Consider the following 20,351-nt stretch of genomic DNA (forward strand, 5'->3'; position numbering starts at 1 on the left):
TTTACATTTCTTGCACTTTAAGATTCTGCAATTTACATTTCTTGCGTTCTAAGTTTCTGCCATTTAATTTCTTGTTCTTTAAGATTCAGCACTTTAAATTTCAGTTCTCTTTAAATTCAATGCAATTTACCCATTCCCTTTACTTTCCATGCAATCTAAATTCTGCAAATCACAAATCACTCAACCAAATCTTGATTCGCTTGACTAAATCAACCACTAAACTAAAATTGCTCAATCCTTCAATCCCTGTGGGATCGACCTCACTCCCGTGAGTTATTATTACTTGATGCGACCCGGTGCACTTGCCGGTTAGTTTTGGGTGTTTTGGAAAAATTCATTTTTCCACAAAAATACACCATCAGGTTCCCCTATACCGACGGGAATGACATCATCTACTCCGTAGGTGAGCCGGAAGGGCGTTTCTCCGGTAGCAGATTGTGGCATCATCCTGTAAGACCATAGGACCGAGGCCAACTCGTCTGCCCATAAGCATTCCTTCTGCTCCAAACGCTTTTTCAACCCTTTCAAGATGATCTTGTTCGCCGCCTCTACTTGCCCGTTACTCTGGGGTGTTCTACAGAGGAGAACCTTTGCTTGATACCAAGCCTAGCCAGGAACTCTCCAACCTTCTTATCGAAGAACTGCATCCCGTTGTCTGATATCACGATATCAGAAATTTTGAACCTGGCGATCACCTGCCTACACAAGAATTTACGGCAATTTGCTGATGATATACTTGGCAGTGCTTCAGCTTCAAACCACTTGGTATAGTAGTCAATGACCACGATTAGGTACTTGTATTGTACTGGGGTTGTCGGAATAAAGGCCTAGCAAGTCGACTCCCCATTGGGAGAAAGGTCGGAAGACCATGAATGAGCTTAGTTCCTCAACCGGTGCTTTATGAAAGTTTGCATTCTCTTGGCACCTAAGGCATTTCTTCACATACCGATGGTTCTTTCGCCAGTCCTGGATTAGGGATCGGTTTCCTGTCCCGAGTTTGGTGCTAGCCAATTTCGACAACAAGTCGGCTCTAGTGTTCCTCTCCCTTGAGACATGCTGAACAACTACCTCTTCGAAACCCCTACACAACTATTTAGTTTTCTCTAGGTATTTCTGTAGTAGCGGGTCCCGATCTTGGTACGTTCACTTGGGCCATTACCACTTAGGAGTCACTGTTGATTTTGAGTCTTGTTACTCCGACCTCTTTTGCTAGTATTAAGCCCCCAATCATGGCTTCGTATTCTGCTTGGTTATTCGAGACCGGAAACTCAAATTTGATAGACTGATCATAAGTCATTCCCTCTGAGTTCTTTAATATTATCCCAGCTCTACCAAACACTTGGTTGGATGCTCCATCAACATGAAGCTTCCACCGTGTGTTCGGGACCTCTGGTGGATCACCGACTATTTCCACCAAGAAATCGACCATTACTTGGGCTTTGATGGCATGAAAAGGCTCATATTGGATGTCATACTGGGATAACTCTATCGCCCAAGCCATCATCCGCCGCACTAGGTCGGGTTTCTGCAATATTTGCTTGATCGCTTGGTCGGTTCTCAACCGTGATCAGGTGCCGCTGGAAATATTGCCTTAGCCTTTGGGAAGAAACCAACACGGTGAAAGCCGCCTTTTCTAGCCATGTGTACTTCAACTCCACCCCCATGGAGCACCTTACTTATGAAGTACACGGGCTGTTGTCGTTTGCCTTTCTCTCGTACTAAAGCGGCAACCAAAGCTTCTTCTATCACTACGAGGTACAGGTATAAAGGCTCCCCTTTTTCTGGCTTACCGAGTACTGGTGGTTCCGACAAAATCCTCTTGAAGTGGTCGAAGGCTGCGTCACAAGATGGGCCCTACTCGACGGCCATCCCCTTTCAGGTTAAAGAAAGGCAGCGCATTTGTAACACCCTAATTACCCTGAGCCTTACCTCTAGCCGTAAAGCAAAGGTTAATCAAAGGTTACGACAATTCTAAGGCTTATACATATTTATATAGAAGGAAATAATATATAATCTAGAAGCTCGATGAAGGATTAAACTCAAAAACAAAATTACAAAAGCGTGAAGCGTTCACACAAAGCTAACGCACAAGACACAAGGTATAGATGCAAGAAAATATAACATATATAGATATAAGAGTATAATAATCATAGGGAACTAGCCACAACTTGCGGAGTTTAAGCCGACTAGTATATACAGACATACAGGGTTTTGGAGTTAAAAAAAGCTTATACAACTATTCTCTCAAATAAGCCTCTAAGGCCATAAAGATAAATATACAAAGAGATGTGAGAGTAACTACAACAAAGTAAAATAGAAATAAACCAAGGAGGAACCATACTCCACTCTGTCACCATGTCCAAAAACAACGAGGTGATTTTCAACTTGCATCTGAAAAACAACAATAAAGTATGGAATGAGAACCGGAGGTTCTCAGTATGGTAACAGTGCCCAATATGTAAGATGTAAGGCTCCAGGACACCGAAAGGAATTCTAGAACTTCACATCGATACAGGATATTCAAGCTTAACGTAAATAAATAACTTAAACCGTAAGTAATAAATAAGGCATCTAGACTTAGGGGATTTCTAACTAAATCTAATCACCGCTGTCCCACAGCCTTCGCCAACCTACCCTCCGTGCGATCCCATCGTCACCGCCTATCTAACCTCCTTAGCACCAGACAAACACAAATAATGCAAGCAAGGAAAACACAGGTAGTATTCATATATATAACAAGTAATTCAAGAAGCAAGTAGGCATATTATACAATTAGGAAAACTCAAGTAATCAAAGCAAGCAAACATATAGAAGATGCAGATGAAGAATGTCTATCCTATTGGCTGTGATATCACATGTCGGTTATAATGCCAAACCCGACAGAAAATCCGGTCGACAACTCCCAGATTAGTCTCTCTATTGCACATAAGGAGGAATAATTCTGAGAAATGAGTGCCCTACCACCTTCTCCTTTTAGAGGGAAACATTTCGAGGGAGCATGCCGTACCACCTTCCTCTAGTTGCCGCATGATTTTGTGGGTTAGTGCCCTACCACCTTGTAATCAGAGAGAAATCACATTCTCAAGAGGAATAATTCCGAGGGAGAGTGCCCTACCACCTTCTCCTTTCAGAGGGAAACGTTCCGAGGGAGAGTGCCCTACCACCTTCCTCTTAAGCGATAAGTATGAGTGAGAAACCCAGCTTCAACTCTCACATCCGAACGTAGGCGGGAGATTGCCACAACCCCTACAACAGAGAGCAATGCATATCGTAATCACATATTCAATATCAGAGGCCACTCCTCATAGCACACTTCCACTCATACTCATTCCGTCAACCATAATCATTCATAATTTCCATTCCGAACTCATTAATTCATTAGTTTCTCAACTCGTTGTCAGTAATCACCAAGATCACTACTCTTCCTTCTCTCTAAACCAACTCATCCTTAATACACCAGAAACCTAAACCTCCGTTTGCTAACTTTTCAAAGTAAAACCCAAATAAAACCACCTAAGACCTTCTCCACACTTAACATCCAAAAACGAGCCAAAAAGTCTTAAATAGGTGTCACAGAAGTTTACAAGCTTGTTGGAAAGGTGAAATAGTTGAAAACGAAGTTTAAGTTTGAGAAACATGGCGTGTGCGTACGCACAGGGGTGTGCGTGCGCACGCCCAAAGGGATTTTTAAAAAGTGTGCGTACGCATAGGGGTGTGCGTACGCACAGGTACCAATTTTCACAATTCTGTTCACTCGCACAAGGCGTGTGATAAACCACTATTTCACTTCTGTGTTTATAAATAAAAAATTTAACCAAACCAAAAATTAAAGCTTTTAAGGAGATTAAATGTGCTTTAGGGTTATGCTTCAAGATTTGGTTTCTTGCTGATTGAGTCAGCATCTTTAGCTAATTGTATTCTATAGAGCGAATAATATCTTGGTGATGAGGAGATTAACTAACTAGTTATGAAGCGAAACAAATGTTGGCTGGCGTAAGAAGTAGCTCTAGAACCATGGTGGCCATCATATACCTCGACAAAAAATACATTCCAACATACATCTACTTGACTGAAATCTTCCATCTCCCTATTTGAGCGTATAGCAGCGACGAAGTACTTGCCACACACTATAAGAAATAAGGGATTTAGTGTAATACCCAAAATTTTTAGAAATTTGATTGAGAGTCAATTTCAAATTAAGTTATTTGTTAAAGACTTTAATTCCAGAAATTATTTTATTAAAGATAATTAAAATAAATTTGGAAAATTAAATAAATTTTTTTGTCTAATTTTATAATTATTAAGTAATTTTTTTATTTATAATTTAATTTTTTAGAAATTTAAAAATAATGAGATTTTGACTATTAAAATTTGAATAATTAGAATTTAGTTTGATTTTATGAATTGAAGGCAAATTAAATTATTTATCTCTAATTTTAAATTAGAATACTTAATTGAAAATAATTTGCAAGTTAACAGGTAAATAGTATTTTTAAAGAAAAGTAAATTGTATTATATTTAAGTTTTCAATTAATACCTTAGCCTCAAAATCTCCGTTTTCATTACACAACACAAACCCTAATTTTATTTAACCCTAACCTACTCACTAACTTTAGCCGCCACCCCACCCACAACCTAAAAGAAATGAACTATTCAGGGAAGAAAAGAAAGGGAAAATGGTAATGGGAAAGGAGGAAGACAGAAGGGAGGAAGAGAATATACAGCATCGATGGGTGATAAACCACTATTTTCTTGAATTGAGTAGATTCTATCCATTATTCTCACACTTATTCATATAATTTGCATGTTTTACATTTTTCTTCCTAATTTTGCGCTATGATTGAAAACATGCTTCTTTGACCTTAAATTTGCTAATTTTAATTATCTCTTATTACCATTCGATGCCGTGATATGTTTGTTAAGTGTTTTCAAGGTTTATAGGGTAGGAATGTCTTAGAGGATGGAAAAGAAGCATGCAAAAGGGGAAGGAACATAAGAAACTAAGGATTTCAGACTCTGGTACCGACGCGTACGCGTGACGAGCGTCAAGTGCTGCAATCAACAGAAAGCGCAGGGGTCGATTTCTGAACTGCTTTTGACCCAGTTTTAGGCTCGAAAATATAGATTAGAGGCTGCAGAGTGAAGCTGGAAGAGAGGAATCATTCACTTCACTTTTCATTCACACAATTTTGAGGTTTAGATGTAGGTTTCTAGAGAGAGAGGCTCTCTCCTCTCTCTAGATTTTAGGTTTTTTTTAGTTTTATTTCTTCTTCAATTCAGATTTCCATCTTGCTTTAATTTAGTTTCTATTCTACATTCTATTATTCTAGCATCTTAGTTTATCTTCTCTAGTTGATTTCTTTATTTTTCCAATTTAGTTTATGAACTTTTCATGTTAGATTTAATTTTCTATTTAATGCAATTTGAGGTATTTCATGTTTATTGCTTCTTTCTTCATTTGTTATTATTGATTCCTTGAAATTGTTGGTCTTAGATTTTACATTCTCTTATTACTTTTCTATGCTTTTATTTTATGTATTCCAAGTGTTTGATAAAATGCTTGGTTGGATTTTAAATTAGATATTTATGTTCTTGACTTGGATTGATTAATTAGAGACTCTTGAGTTATCAAAAGTATTTTGTTAATTGGTGATTGAAGATTTCCAGTTAGCTTGAACTTCACCAAAGCTAGTCTCTCACTATGAATTGACTAAGACTTGTGAACTCAAGTTAATTGTATATATGCACTTGACCTTCCTCCATTAGTTAGAGGTTAACTAAGTGAAGGCAATTCACATATACCATCACAATTGATGATGATAATGAGGATAGGATTTCTAATTCTCTTTCCTTGCTAAGAGCTTTCTTAGTTATTAATTTATTTTCTCGCCATTTTACTTTCTTGTTTCTTATTACAAAACCCAAAAATATGCTTTTTCATAACCAATAATAAATACACTTTCTTGTAATTCCTTGAGAGACGACCCGAGGTTTGAATACTTTGGTTAATTTTATTGGGTTTGTATTTGTGACAAACAATCTAAACATTGATTGAGGTTTAATTGTCGGTTTAGAACTATACTTGCAACGCGATATCTTTGTGAAAATCTTTACCGACATTTTTCTTCCGTTAAGTTTTTGGTGCCGTTGCCGGGGATTTGCAAATGTGTGCCTTATTATTGGTTAGTGTGAATATTGTGAATATGTTTGCCTTTTCGTTTCTTTATTAGTTGTTTCTAGTTTTAAGAGTTTATTTTCCTTATTTCTTATTAGTTTTTGTTTTTATTTTCTCTTGCTACAATGAATTCTCACCCCTTTGGCTATGAGAGTGGTTACAATTATGTTGTAGGAGGTGGAGATTATAATGAAGGCTTGCATCAAGGATAGGACAATCAAAGATGGGAGGAGCCACAAGAATTTGATCAACCCTATTGGCAACAACCCTATCCAATATACTATGAGCAACAACCATTTCATGATGTATACCAAGACAATGGTTATGGTGGACCTCCTTGTGACAATCAACAACCACCACCATATACCTATAAACCCCCTTCTCAATATAGCCCTCAACCATACTCACAAGCCTCATCCTACCAAACACTCCCATTTGACCCTAATCCTTATCCCCCATACCAACCACCTTATGAGCCAAATGCACCATACATAGAGCCACCCCAATTCCAACCCAATTCTTCCCAAGAACCACCACCTCAATATACACCATCTCCAATGCATGCGAACTTTCAACCACAAGATAAATTTTCCTTTCCACCACAACCCTCTATAGGGGAATGTCCATATCCATCAATTCAAGAGCAATATGATCCTAATTATGTTAGCCAAGCAAAACAAGAGCCACGGGATCATTTTAAGGAAGAAATGGATCGACTTCAAGCAACCATCCATCAAATGGAGCGAGAGGAAAGCCGAAAAGCACACGAAGCTCTCATGGCTAAAAAATCTCAACTTGAGAACAAGGGACTGGAGTGTGTTGTGCAACAAGTGGAAAAGATGGAGAGTGTTAAACCGCCACATCCTTATCATGATGAACCACCCTCCTATTATGAACCCCTTCTCCCAACCGATGAACCCTCATATCTACTCCAGTCTCCAATGGATGACACCCTTGGTGTTCTTCTTCAAGGGCAAAGAGAGATGCAGCGGACGACACTAGAGTTTATAGCTACCTTGACTGAGGTAGTAGATAATTTAGCTTCACTGCACTTCAACACTCAAAGTACCCCCATGGATGCATGTGAAGAATTTAATGAAGAACGTAGCATGAAGGAGAGATTAGGAACTCCGGTGGAAAGTGAGGAATGTGACTTTGTATTGGAACAATTGGAGGAAGCCATAATTGATGAAGAGGAAGAAGTGGTCGAAGACTTAGGAGATGTTGAACCTCCATAGGAATCTAGAGTTGTAGAGTATTCCTCCAAGAAGCTTGAAATTGATGTTAAGGAGGCTAGTGCACAACCTCCAAGGCATGTTCCCTATGAGAAATTGGATGGGATAGATCAAGAAGCATGTTTCCTTGGTAATGATGATCATGAATCAAGCCCTCCTAGTAATGAATTTGCATCCACAAGTGAAATCCTTGAGTTAGAAAAGCCTTCTTTCGATGACATTGAAAGCAACATTGAGGTAGATTTCTCTCAACCTCATACTTATGATTTGAGTGACGGAGAAGAGTTGGGTGAACTCAGTGAGGAAGAGTTTGAAAGTGAAGAATCTTTTCAAAAGGTGGAAGTCCTTCGGCAAGGTTGGATGGGAGTTGATGAATATGCTTTGTCAAGATCGTTGGAGACTTCTCTACCTAGGTTGCCGTCTACTCCTTCATTTGAGTGGGTAAAACTTATCTCTATTAGCGTTATTGTCCCACTTGAGTATGGTATTCTTGAAACGAATGGCCAACTTAGGAGGCTTTGTGGAATTAAGTGTAAGAGAAGGATGTTTAGTGGTTGGAGTTACAAATCAAGACTCATTAAGGTTGAGATTTCAAGAGCTAGATGCAAGGGTTGGACTAGTGATCAATTGGTGGGATCTAAGAGAAGAGTTTAGTACTTCATTGAGAATTCAAATTGCTTGCCACCCGGTTGGAACTATGAGGATTCACTTAAAGACAGGTATAGAAACAAGATTTGGGATCCCGGCATACAAGATGATCAACTTTGGGAGCTCAAAGCTTGTGAAGAACTTTATCAAGTGGTGAATTCACTTGGAAATGTTGGAGCTTATTAGAAGTCCGAGCATTGGTGGAAGTTTCCAGATGAGTTCAAGCACAAGCCACCATGACAAGGAGCTCACCAAATGTCCAACTTAAGGACTTTAACTAAAAGTGCTAGGTGGGAGATACACCACCATGGTAAATTCTTCCTATTTTCTTTTTTATTTATATTGGTAATAAGTTAAATTTTTCATTTTTAGTTATGTTTATTTAGTTTAAGTGTGGTTTTACTTGTTTAATAATGTTTGGCATTACTTTGATAGCTTGTTAGTTTCTTATTTAAAAAAAAGGGCTGTCACGCGTGCGCGTGACCAACGCGTACGCGTCAACACCCAATTTTGGTTCGTGCCCAAACCGTACTGGAATGGCGCGACAACGCGACCTGAACAGAGAGTTGTGCCAGGACCGCGCTAGGGGGTACTGAGCGCACAACCCAACCCACGCGTGCGCGTCAGTGACGCGTACGCGTTATTTGCATTTTTTTACCACCTACGCGTAGGCGTGGACGACGCGTGCGCGTCGACGCTAATATTTTGATGGTTCAATTCTAAAACCGAGAGTTGTGCAGTACTGTGCGAGTGTTGTGCGAGGAGCACAATTCACCTCCACGCGTACGCGTGACTGAGGCGTACGTATCACCTTCTAATTTCTGCTTCTCACCCGTGCGCGTGACCGACGCATATGCGTCGCCTCCTCATTCTGTAATCTTCTCTTCCCCTTTCTCACTTCTTTCTTCTTTCTTCTCCCTTTCTTACTTTCCTCCTCTTCATTTCTTTAACTTCTCATCCTTATTCTCTTCTACTTATTACCTTTGCATACTCGCATTCATTGCATTTTAACTTTATTGTTTCTTCTCCTTTTCTTTTCTATATTTGTTGTTTTCACATTGGCGTTAAATTTTCTTACTCAACTATTGCATATTTCTTACATTATTTTGGGTGCTTCTTGACTTGCTTGGTATTTAGTTGTTATGCCCTCTGCTTACATTGTCTTCCCACTTACATGTCGTAGCTACCATGTAGTTGAGAACCTCATTATTATTTGGCATTAGCCCACCCATATTTTAATTGTTTGCATATCTTTGTTTGTGGATTATTCTTCCTTTTTTTTTTCTTTCAGGATGGCCACCAAGAAGGAAAACAGAAAACTTCTAAATGGGGCGGACAAACAAGTTCTTGTGCACAATCTTTTGAGAAAGCGCATCAGTTGTAGCAACCCGTCCACTTGCACATCTTTGTATGCACCGAGGATGGTGCAATATTTATGTGTGGGGAGGTCGACACCGACTTCTGTGGGTAAATACTTCCTTCTTCAACACCAATTCTTATTTTATTTGTTAGTGAGTTGTTGCATTGCATAATAGATTACATGTGTAGTTAGTTGGTTGCATGTATGTACTACTTGGTTGAAGTCATGAATTCTCTTCCAAGAAACTGTTTCATAGCATTTCACTAATTTGAAAAACTTTTTTTGTTAAACTTGCTTGAAGAATTTTATTTTGGAACATGGTTTAGAGCTCGAACACACAAAACTAGTGAGATTTTGAACCTACTTGATTGGTTGCATCTTATCAACCAATGTTTTATTATGGTGTGTGTTGTTCTCTCTAAAATTTTGATCTTTGTCTTGCTTGATTCTCTATTTCCATTGTTTGATGTATGCATGCACCTATGTGATTGAGGCCTTTGTTTCACTATAGCTCACATACCCATATGGCCTTACTCTTTCATTATCCTTTGCAAACCAATGTTGAGCCTATTTTACCCCATTTGGTATATACTTTAGCACATCATTAACTCTAAGTGAAAAACAATAATGTCCTTAATTTGAATCCTTGGTTAGCCTAGACTAGCGAGAGTGTTCATGATTTAAGTGTGGGAAAATTGGGTTTGGAAATATTTGGTTTGAGAATTGAGTATGTTAGACTTTTTTGTGAAAATGTGAAAAGAATGTTGAGGCCATGTTCATGCATTCAATACCTTAATCGAATGCATTGAGAAAAACAAAAGAAAAAGAAAAACCAAAAAAAAAAATAAAAAAAAGGAAAAAAGAGAAAAAAAATAAAAAGGGGACAAAATGCCCCAAAGTAAATGGTAGTAGCAATGCATATGAGTTGTACTCAAATTCGAATGCATGAATATGTGACAAAACATAGTGAATGGGTAGTTAGATTTTATATTCTGATTACATGGATTATCTTAAGTTAGGTGGGAAGTTTAGGTTAATCAGGAATTCGGATTTTAATCCACTTGACCAAATACAGTCCTACCTTGACCCTAACCCCATTACAACCCTTAAAAGACCTCTTGATATGTGTATTCGTGAATTAAATTTTGGTTGATTGGTATAAGAGAGCAAGCCTTAGAAAGCGAGGTTAGTAGAGAATTGAGAGAATTAAACCTTAAATAATTCAGTGATTAGAGTGTATACACTTCCGGTGAGGGTTCGATGCTCGATTCTTTGTTCCCGGCTTTCACGAGCTTTCTTCTTGCAAGTCTATTTGTACTTTATTTTGGAATTCGAATTAGTGGAATTCAGTTCATATTTGTTTTTTGGAAGATTTATTTACTTTTAACTAAGTAGGTATAAGCATTTTGCATGTAGTTGCATTCATATAGATAGGTTGCATTTCATAAATTTTACAATTCCTCTTCACCTCCTTTATAGCCTCTCTTGAGCTTAGAATGAGCACATGCTAATCTTTAAGAGTGGGGAGATTGATAAACCACTATTTTATGGTTTATTTTGTATTAAATTGAGTGGATTCTATCCATTATTCTCACACTTATTCATATAATTCGCATGTTTTATATTTTCCTTCCTAATTTTGCGCTATGATTGAAAACATGCTTCTTTGGCCTTAAATTTGCTAATTTTAATCATCTCTTATTACCATTTGATGTCGTGATATATTTGTTAAGTGTTTTCAAGGTTTATAGGGCAGGAATGGCTTAGCTGATGGAAAAGAAGCATGCAAAAGTGGAAGAAACACAAGAAACTAAGGATTTCAGAATCTGGTACCGATGCATACGCATGACGAGCATCACGTGCTGCAATCAACAGAAAATACTGGGGGCAAATTCTGGGCTGCTTTTGACCCAGTTTCAGGTCCAAAAATACAGATAAGAGGCTGCAGAGGGAGGCTAGAAGAGAGGAATCATTCAATTCACTTTTCATTCACACAATTTTGAGGTTTAGATGTAGGTTTCTAGAGAGAGAGGCTCTCTCCCCTCTCTATGTTTTAGGTTTTTTTAGCTTTATTTCTTCTTCAATTAAGATTTCCATCTTGCTTTAATTTAGTTTCTATTCTACATTCTATTATTCTAGCATCTTAGTTTATATTCTCTAGTTGATTTCTTTATTTTTCCAATTTAGTTTATGAACTTTTCATCTTAGATTTAATTTTCTATTTAATACAATTTGAGGTATTTCAGGTTTATTGCTTCTTTCTTCATTTGTTATTATTGATTCCTTGTAATTGTTGGTCTTAGATTTTACATTCTCTTATTACTTTTCTATGCTTTTATTTTATGCCTTCCAAGTGTTTGATAAAATGCTTGGTTGGATTTTAAATTAGATTTTTGTGTTCTTGACTTAGATTGATTAATTAGAGACTCTTGAGTTATCAAAAGTCTTTTGTTAATTGGTGATTGAAGATTGCCGGTTAACTTGAACTTCACCAAAGCTAGTCTCTCACTATGAGTTGACTAGGACTTGTGAACTCAAGTTAATTGTATATATGCACTTGACCTTCCTCCATTGGTTAGAGGTTAACTAAGTGAAGGCAATTCACATTTACCATCACAATTGATGATGATGATGATAATGATAGAATTTCTAATTCTCTTTCCTTGCTAAGAGCTTTCTTAGTTATTAATTTTTTTCTTGCCATTTTACTTTCTTGTTTCTTATTACAAAACCCAAAAATATGCTTTTTCATAACCAATAATAAATACACTTCCCTGCAATTCCTTGAGAGACGACCCGATGTTTGAGTACTTCGGTTAATTTTATTGGGTTTGTATTTGTGACAAATAATCTAAACATTGATTGAGGTTTAATTGTCGGTTTAGAACTATACTTGCAACGTGATATCTTTGTGAAAATCTTTATCGACATTTTTCCTCCGTTAATGGGCCAAGGGAGACCTCGCCGCCGCTGAAATGCTGCATGGGAGGAGCCGTTCCGTTGCCAAGAAGAGAGACGAACGCGAGAGAGAGCGCCGTCGTGTCCTGTGCGAGAGGGAGACCGTCGCCATCAAGGTCTTCATCGTTGTCGTCAATGGAGGTTCGTGAACAGACAGAAGACACATGAGAGGGAGCCATTGTGGAGTTACTGTCACCGCTGCCGAAGGCTCCGCCATTGTCGTTGTCGGAGAAGAAGCCTCCCGTCGCCATGCACACCGTCGCCGGGAGAGGACCAGAACTCGATGGAGGAGGGTGGAAGTCGTGCCACCGTCACTGCCGTAGTGTTCTCTCACCATTGCCGCCATTCTAGCTGCCGAAAATTGCCGCAGGAGCCCCTGTCGTCTTTGTAAAAGTTTTTGTTTTTGAAACCCCTTGAAATCAGTGTTATGTTATAATCCATTAAAGATTCTGAGGTTTCGGTAATGAAGGGTCGAGTCCTAGTTGTTGCATGTCGTGATTGGAGTTGCCGTTGTTGTTGCGAGGGTGGAATGGGTTGTGGTTGTGGCTGCCGAGATTGTAGGCCAAGAGAAAAAGAGAGTTTGTCGCGTAGTTAAGTCGCGTTCGAGGTAAGGGCAATTTCTTAAAACTCAATTTACTTTAAAAAAATTGTTATAAGTCGATATTAATGCAAAAAAATGCATTTTTATGATTTTCGTAAGTCTTTTGGATTGAATTGAGTTGTTTTGGATGAATGAAATTGTTTAATTTATTGATTGATTGATTGAAAAAGTTGAGTATTCTAAATAGTTGGCTGTTGTTGTTGAATTAGTTTTTCTTGAATTACTGGAAGAGATTTATCGAAATTTAGTTTAATTTTGGAAATTATTTGCTATTTGAAAATGGGTGAGAAGGGTTTTGAAGAATGTTTGGATGGGACCCGAGAAGGGTGACAGAGTTCGAGTTTTAGAGCGGATGCTGCCGAAATTTTTATAAAAATTGGAGACTTTGTTTAGGTGGTTATTTAAAAAGATTTGGATTTAAGAGTTATATGATTTGATTTTGAGTTATTAAGAAAATGATTATTTTTTGAGTTTGATTTATTTAGAAAAGAATAAATTATGTTTTGAGTTTGAAATTATTGATAAATGGACTTGAAAATAAAATTTGAATATGATTGAGATATATGTTACCGGGTAAGAGGCAGTGGCGTTGTCTACTTGCTCTGGATAAAAGTTCAAGACACCAGGTAAGAGGCAAGGGTTGAGTTCTGTCACCGCTTGCTCTGGGTCAAGATTTTAAAAGATTATGGTTTTGAATTGAGTTTTGGCCTGGCAAGGATCGTGGTGGTATACCGCTTATCCGTGTCGCAATGTCTGTGGGATCGTGGTGGTGTATCGCTCACTGATGGTAGGGATCGTGGTTATTTACCCCCACGGATGTGTGTCTTCCAATTGAAAATCTTGCGAGGATCATGGTGGTGTACCACTTGCAATAGTGGGGATCATAGTGGTGTACCACTCACCAAGTAGGAATTGTGGTGGTATACCGCCTACCGGTTTTCAAGAAAACGATATCCGGGTTAACTACTGGATATGTCAGGTTCTAGCAAAGTAACTGACACATGAGCTTACAGCCAGTAGGATAGGCATGCATCATGTTGTATTTGTTTGCTTTTTTTTTTGGTGTGCTTACGTGTTTTAGTTTGCCTATCTGCTAAATTCTATTTAACTGGTAACTGTGATACTTACTATAGCTGTTCTTTAACTGTGATTGCCTTGTATTTGTTTGTACTTGTGATTGATTTCTATTTTGAGTTTTGATGGTGATTTGAATTGAATTAGGCCGGAGGGCGAGTTGATTTGATTTGGGCCGGAGGCCGTGATTGGTTGGATCAGCGGTAAGTTTTGGTTAAAATGGTTTCTTAGCAAGTGGTAAAATGTATGGAATGTTATTTTTTGTGAAATTTTTATAAGAAAAATATGAGTTTTAAACTTGGATTATGAACTGACGAATCACTATGATTGAAAATAGTTTTATTTGAAATATCTTCTTTTGACAATACTTAAACCTTCTACTGAGAACTAGCGAGGATGATGCTCTCACCCCCTACAGACTTCTCTTTTCAGGACGGACGAGGAAGCTTGCGGAGTTTTTGCTAGGTTCTTAGATGTGTTATTTTTTGTTTGTATAAATATGATATAGATTTTTTTTGCCTTTATTATTACATTCTTGTAAGAGGGTTGGGAGTCGTGACTGTACTGACATGTATGTATATAATATTTATAAGTTATTTGAGTAAGAAGTTTTGTATATATGTATATGCTTGTTTGTTTTCAAGTAAAAGTATCTCCGTTTTTTTTAAGAAAACAGCGTTATGGTTTCGAGTCAAAGACTCCTATTTTATTATTAAGTATATGAAGTCATCGTAATACTTCTCGCTATCAGAGTGGCGCAGCCGGAAGCGTGACATTCTAATAGTAAGGGTGTTACATTTAGCCACAGAAAAAACCGTGGCTAAAATCAAAGATAGTGGTAGCAACCTTACATTGGCCATGAAAGAATATTTGTGGCTAATCGAGGGGGTTGCATTTTCAATTTGCCATGATTTCGGAGTTATTAGCTACATTTTTAATGATCGTAGAAATCTTCGAATAGCCACGATTTATATATCATTGCCAAAACATAATGTCGTGGCTAAATAAGAATAATCAAATCGAAAAGTATAATTTTATCACACTTTATCCGTAGCTAATTTGTGCAGGCTGGATTTTTCAGCCACAATTTTTTTCGTGGCTAACATCGGGTTATTTAATCACATTATTTTTGTGGCTAACTCGTACTGTTTTTACATTCAATTCGTGGTTAATTTATGCTAATTTGCTACGTTTTTTCTATAACTAACTTGTTTTTTTAAATAATTTGTAGTCCTTTATATTAGTTTGACCGTGACTAATTGAACAATTTAATTAAATTAAAATTATATTTATTTAAAATTGTATATAATAAGAAATTAAAAAATTCTAACATAAATAAAAAAAATTCTAACATCTTCTAGAGTAAATATATTTAAAATTTTAACTATTACTTATTAAATACATCAATTAAATATCTGGCATATTATTGGACAGATTAGGCATTTCGTTGCCATATTTTGATAACAAAAATTTGTGCTGCCAACTGGATTTTGGTTTTTATTCATAACTTTTTCTTTAAGGTTTCAACTTGCTTCTCTAAATTTATCACATGTTGCTGAGATATGTTGCTGGAAACTCCACCAGTTGCAAATCCAAAAATAGATTTAGATTTGCCAAAACCTACCGGATATACAGAAACCGTACCAATAAGTTCGCACCATTGTCTCGACCTTGTCCATGGTCATCAAGTTCCATCATGACTTTTTCATCATTTTTTAAATGCCAAACTTGAATTGCCGTCATTTAGCGAGTTGTGATTTCTTCCTATAGAAGTGTCTACAACCAAATGCAAAATTGAATAAAAGAAATAAACCAAACATTAGAACTCAAAAAATCACGTAAAAAAAATTGAAATTGCATATACCTTTGACATTCACAACTAAAGGGTCATTATAATCTTGTCTGGTAGTTGCAGTTGGTTGAGACTTATTTCATCCAAACCTTTTGCAAATTCTTCATTGTTGATATTCTATGGTTGTCATAGTTTTGCTAAAAGGCTTCTCCTAACTTATTACGTTTTTGCTCTACGAGAAAATATGCTAAAAAAACCAACAAATAATACCAAAAATGAACGAAAAAAGTAGATATTTTGAATTTGAAGAATATTGTATCATATGATAGGGTCCATATAGTGTGGTTAAAGAAAATTCTTTCAGGTGCTGCAGAAAGTAGGAGTCAAAAGCCGACGTGAATAAAAGTGATGGGAAGTTATGTTAGACTTTTCAGGTGGTTACTTTAACTTTTCGCCAAAATTTTAAATCTTAAAAATTCAGTTTGGTCATTGTTATTTAGGTCGTCTTTCAACTTTCTTTAATCTTAAAAATAGGGCAATTTACTTATTTAAATTGTTTGAAACATTATGTTACCAGATTACAACTTTTGGAAAATGCAGACACAAATGCAATTTCTACAAATCTTTAAAAATCGCGATACCCTCCCACAAATTAGGATTGCACGTAAATCGCTACACCCTGTCGCAGTTTACGTTAAACGATGTGCATGCAGAAACCAATGCACTCTATAGCGATTTCTGAACGAATGGCTGCATGAAGAAACCGTGACACCCTTTGGCGGTTTCTTCAGAAATTGAATAATTATAAATCCACTTGAGGTAGTAGCGGATTATTCATTTGGAGATGTTTGATTAGGGTCATAATCTATATTATAAAAAAATTACAATAAAACATAGCATACGAGCATTGTAATTATAAAAGAGAGTACTAAAAATAATAAAAAAAATTAAATATTTACTTTGTAGTAATTATAATTTAGTATTATTTTAAACTATAAATTTTTATTATTTAAGATTCTATTGTTTCTTATCATTTTTTTTCATTTATTTTATCCTTTTTTATAGGATCATAATTCATATTATGCAAAATTTTGATAATAAACGTATTATATAATAATTACAATTACAAATTTTATAAAGTCGAATAAAAAATAAAACTTTTTTATACAAAACAAAAATAGAGTACATCAAAGAATAGAAAAAATAAGATTTAATAAAAATTTCATAAAAATAACAACATATATCATATGAAAAAAAACATAAAAAGAAAAAGTTGTAGGACACCATTATAAAAAAAAAGTTCCAAGTGAAAGTACCAAACAAGATGGAACAACCATGATATATAAAAATATAAATAACTCCGATTGTACTCACAATTGGAGGCATAATGGAATAAACCTAAAACATTAACATGGCTCGATGGTTGATACTGTATGAAGAATTTTTAGTATGTATAATTGGATTCAAACTCAACAACTCAACTTTTTTTTTTTTGTCACCAAAAAAAAAACAACTCAACTTTTTTGAATTATGGAGTTATCACTCTATTATTAAGAGCTCACATCCATTATTCATTTGAATATTTGCTAAAGCAAGAGGCAATACTTGGAAAAAAAAAAACCGCTATAGGATGTAGCGATTTTTTCATGCAACTCCTTCAGAAACCGTTACAGGAAATAGCAGATTTTGTATTCACGCAAACCAACGTAAACAGTTATATCTTGTAGTAATTTACGTGTAATATCCTAAACCGTGGTATCCTATAGCGGTTTATATATAATTGCGAAAGTTGCATTCTGCATATTCAAAAAGTTGTAATCTGGTAACGTTTTTCTTTAAAGAATGAGTAAATTGCCTTACAAATATTCCTTCTTATTCTACTGTTTATTATCTACTAAATATACTTTAAATTATTTTATTTTTAATACAATAGTTATTTATTTTTTTTATTGGTCAAATACGATTAAAAATTTAAATTTAAATTTTGAGCCTGTATTTTTATCTTTAATTTTTGTTATAATAACAATAAATAATCAAAAAATCACTTTAATAAATATATGACCCTCACTATTCCTCACTTCATACCGTTGATGATTCAAACAATGCAGTATTATTTAATTATTTACGTATTATGCACGAAACAATATAATAAGAGTTATACTTGAACTTAATTTTGTAAATATTTTTGCCTGAAAAATGTAATGTTTAATCAATTTTAATTACTAAGTCAGTTACTAAAATTTTATTTCGTTATACAAATTAATTATCACATAAAATTGTTATAAGAAATTTTACAAATTAATTTCTTTGTTACTTAATAAAATTACGAATTTTTAGATAAGCGAATAATTACTTGCAAATTAATTAGTATTAATTTTCTTATAACTAAAAAATTGGTAAATAATTAATTAATGGTATATACCAATTAAATAATAGTATAAATAAAAAATTTAATTTCTAATTTTATAAAATAATTTTTAAAAAGATAATTATGCATATAATAAGAGTACAGCACTCACAAAGATACGTCGTGAGTACTAAACTATATAAATAAAGACTAAAATTTTTTCTTTTTAACTGATTCTCATTTCTTTTAAATCCAATAAATGATAAAACAATTTATTTTTAGTAAAAGATTCATTGAAAATTTTTTTCTACTTAAAAATTACTGAATTTTTTATTATTTATCCAAATTATAGTATTGTAACTAAATAAATTTTATCTTTATAATTAACTCAAATATTAGAATATTATCTTTATTTTTTTATAGTTTTTTATTTTATCTAAATTAATTTTTTTATATTTTGAATTTAATTTTATAAATTTGTGTTAATGTCAGAATATTTAAAAAATAATATTATATATTAATAAATTTATTCAAAAAATTAAATTTATTCAAGACAGGACGATCATGTCATGTCAATATGAGACAGAGGGAGTATACAGAGGAAATAGAGTTAGAGGAGTATAAACTTCGAATTCAACGGTTATGGAAAATATTATTTGTAGAAAAATGTCAAAATTTAGCCACTGTAATGATGTTTGGTGATAAATAGAAGATATGTTTTTTATTTTGAGAAAGTATAGGGAGACAATGAGTTTAGTGTACAATAGGAGTAAAATTGATATTATAATCTGTTAATAATTAATTTAACTAATTCCTAATAATTTCCAATTTAAAAAAAAATAAGTATTTGGTTATGGGGAATTTACGTATTCCTCCATTTTACGAATGCAAAGAATGTGCTGCTGTTTTTTTTCTCTCTGGCAGTCTCTTCCACTCTCTCCGCATTGATGCTGCGAAGATCACCACCGTCCGCCGTCCAGAACGCAACCTGACGCCGACCAGCTGTCCGAGAATGTCTGACGAAGACACCCCCTTCACGCTGCGTCCATCGTGCAGCCCAACAACACGACGGTCGTGCAGCCCCTTGTAGCCGGTGGGTTTCACCGTCCCATTGTCTTCATCCGCGACATACAACGGGTGGGGATGGTGCCACGTGTACGATGATTTGGAGTTTGGTGGGTTACCTCCGGTGAAGGTGGTGTATCGGATTGAATATATCAAGAAGGCAAGTGCCAACTTGGCTTTCTTGGATTTCGCTCCCCTCAGGTCTTCAAGGTATATACATTAACGGACGAATTTAGATCCTGGATGTTCAATTTACTAGGTATGTAGATGGTTATTTTAATTCTTAATTGGATGATTATTTTATTTGATTCAGTTTAAGTATATACAATTAACAAATGTTGGATGGTTATTTCACTAGGTAGTCGGATGATTATTTTTAATAATTACGTGGATGGTTGTTTGATGGCCGGCGAGGGAGCTTCTAACGCGGGAGAGGTGGGATGATTGATGAGGGTGGGGTAGTAGACGGTTTGGGGGGGAGGCAAGAGGGTGTTTGGTTTAATTCCTTTGGTAAATTAGGGTTGGGATGGTTTATTTTTTGAAATAACTGTTTGAGTTTTTTTTTCTTGTGTTGGGCCAAATTCAAAACCTATTGTACACATTTCAAGATTTCTCATTGTCTCCCTAGCGGAGTTCATGTATTTTTAGCACGATTTAACGTTCGTACTTAAATTTTGGTGGCTAAATTCCGTTTTTGTGGTAGTGTCAAGTGAATTTTTCCAAAGAGATGCTCCAAATGTTTGGATCTTTCCAATCAATCTTCTCAGTGAATACGTGCCAAATCTTTACAAAAAATCTTTCCCATCGACAGTATCTTTGGTGTGAAATCCAAGAACTTCATCATTCTTTGCGCAGTTGTCGTCATTTTCGTGACGAAGAAGAAAGTGTGAGTGAGCGACTGAATGAGCGAGCAAGTGAGAGAGTGAGAGTGCGGGAAAAAAATATGAGAACAGAATTAGTGTGTGTTTAGATTAAAGTTTATAAATAGAATTTGTATAGAATTGGTTTTGATCAAAAGTAAGTTGGTATTGGCGTGGTCTATGTTTGACAATTTTTATATTAAAATAGATTATAGTAAACTAAATATTATTTAGAT

The 20,351-nt window shown here is 35.6% G+C and overlaps 1 protein-coding gene across 2 annotated transcripts; it reads right to left on the bottom strand.

Moving 5' to 3' along the window:
• On the bottom strand, window positions 4,497-13,428 carry LOC110265865. 2 transcript variants are annotated; one of them, XM_021109301.1, is made up of 2 exons: window positions 12,368-13,428; window positions 4,497-4,734 (listed from the first exon to the last, which is right to left on the bottom strand). In XM_021109301.1, exons 1-2 carry the CDS (start codon window positions 12,625-12,627, stop codon window positions 4,650-4,652), a joined length of 345 nt encoding a protein of 114 aa, XP_020964960.1. In that variant the 5' UTR covers window positions 12,628-13,428; the 3' UTR covers window positions 4,497-4,649. The 2 variants fall into 2 exon arrangements, with proteins under 2 accessions (XP_020964960.1, XP_020964959.1); XM_021109300.1 differs by having other exon boundaries at window positions 4,497-4,729; window positions 12,363-13,424.

This window comes from Arachis ipaensis, chromosome B08 (assembly GCF_000816755.2).
Source record: "Arachis ipaensis cultivar K30076 chromosome B08, Araip1.1, whole genome shotgun sequence".
Taxonomy (NCBI): domain Eukaryota; kingdom Viridiplantae; phylum Streptophyta; class Magnoliopsida; order Fabales; family Fabaceae; genus Arachis; species Arachis ipaensis.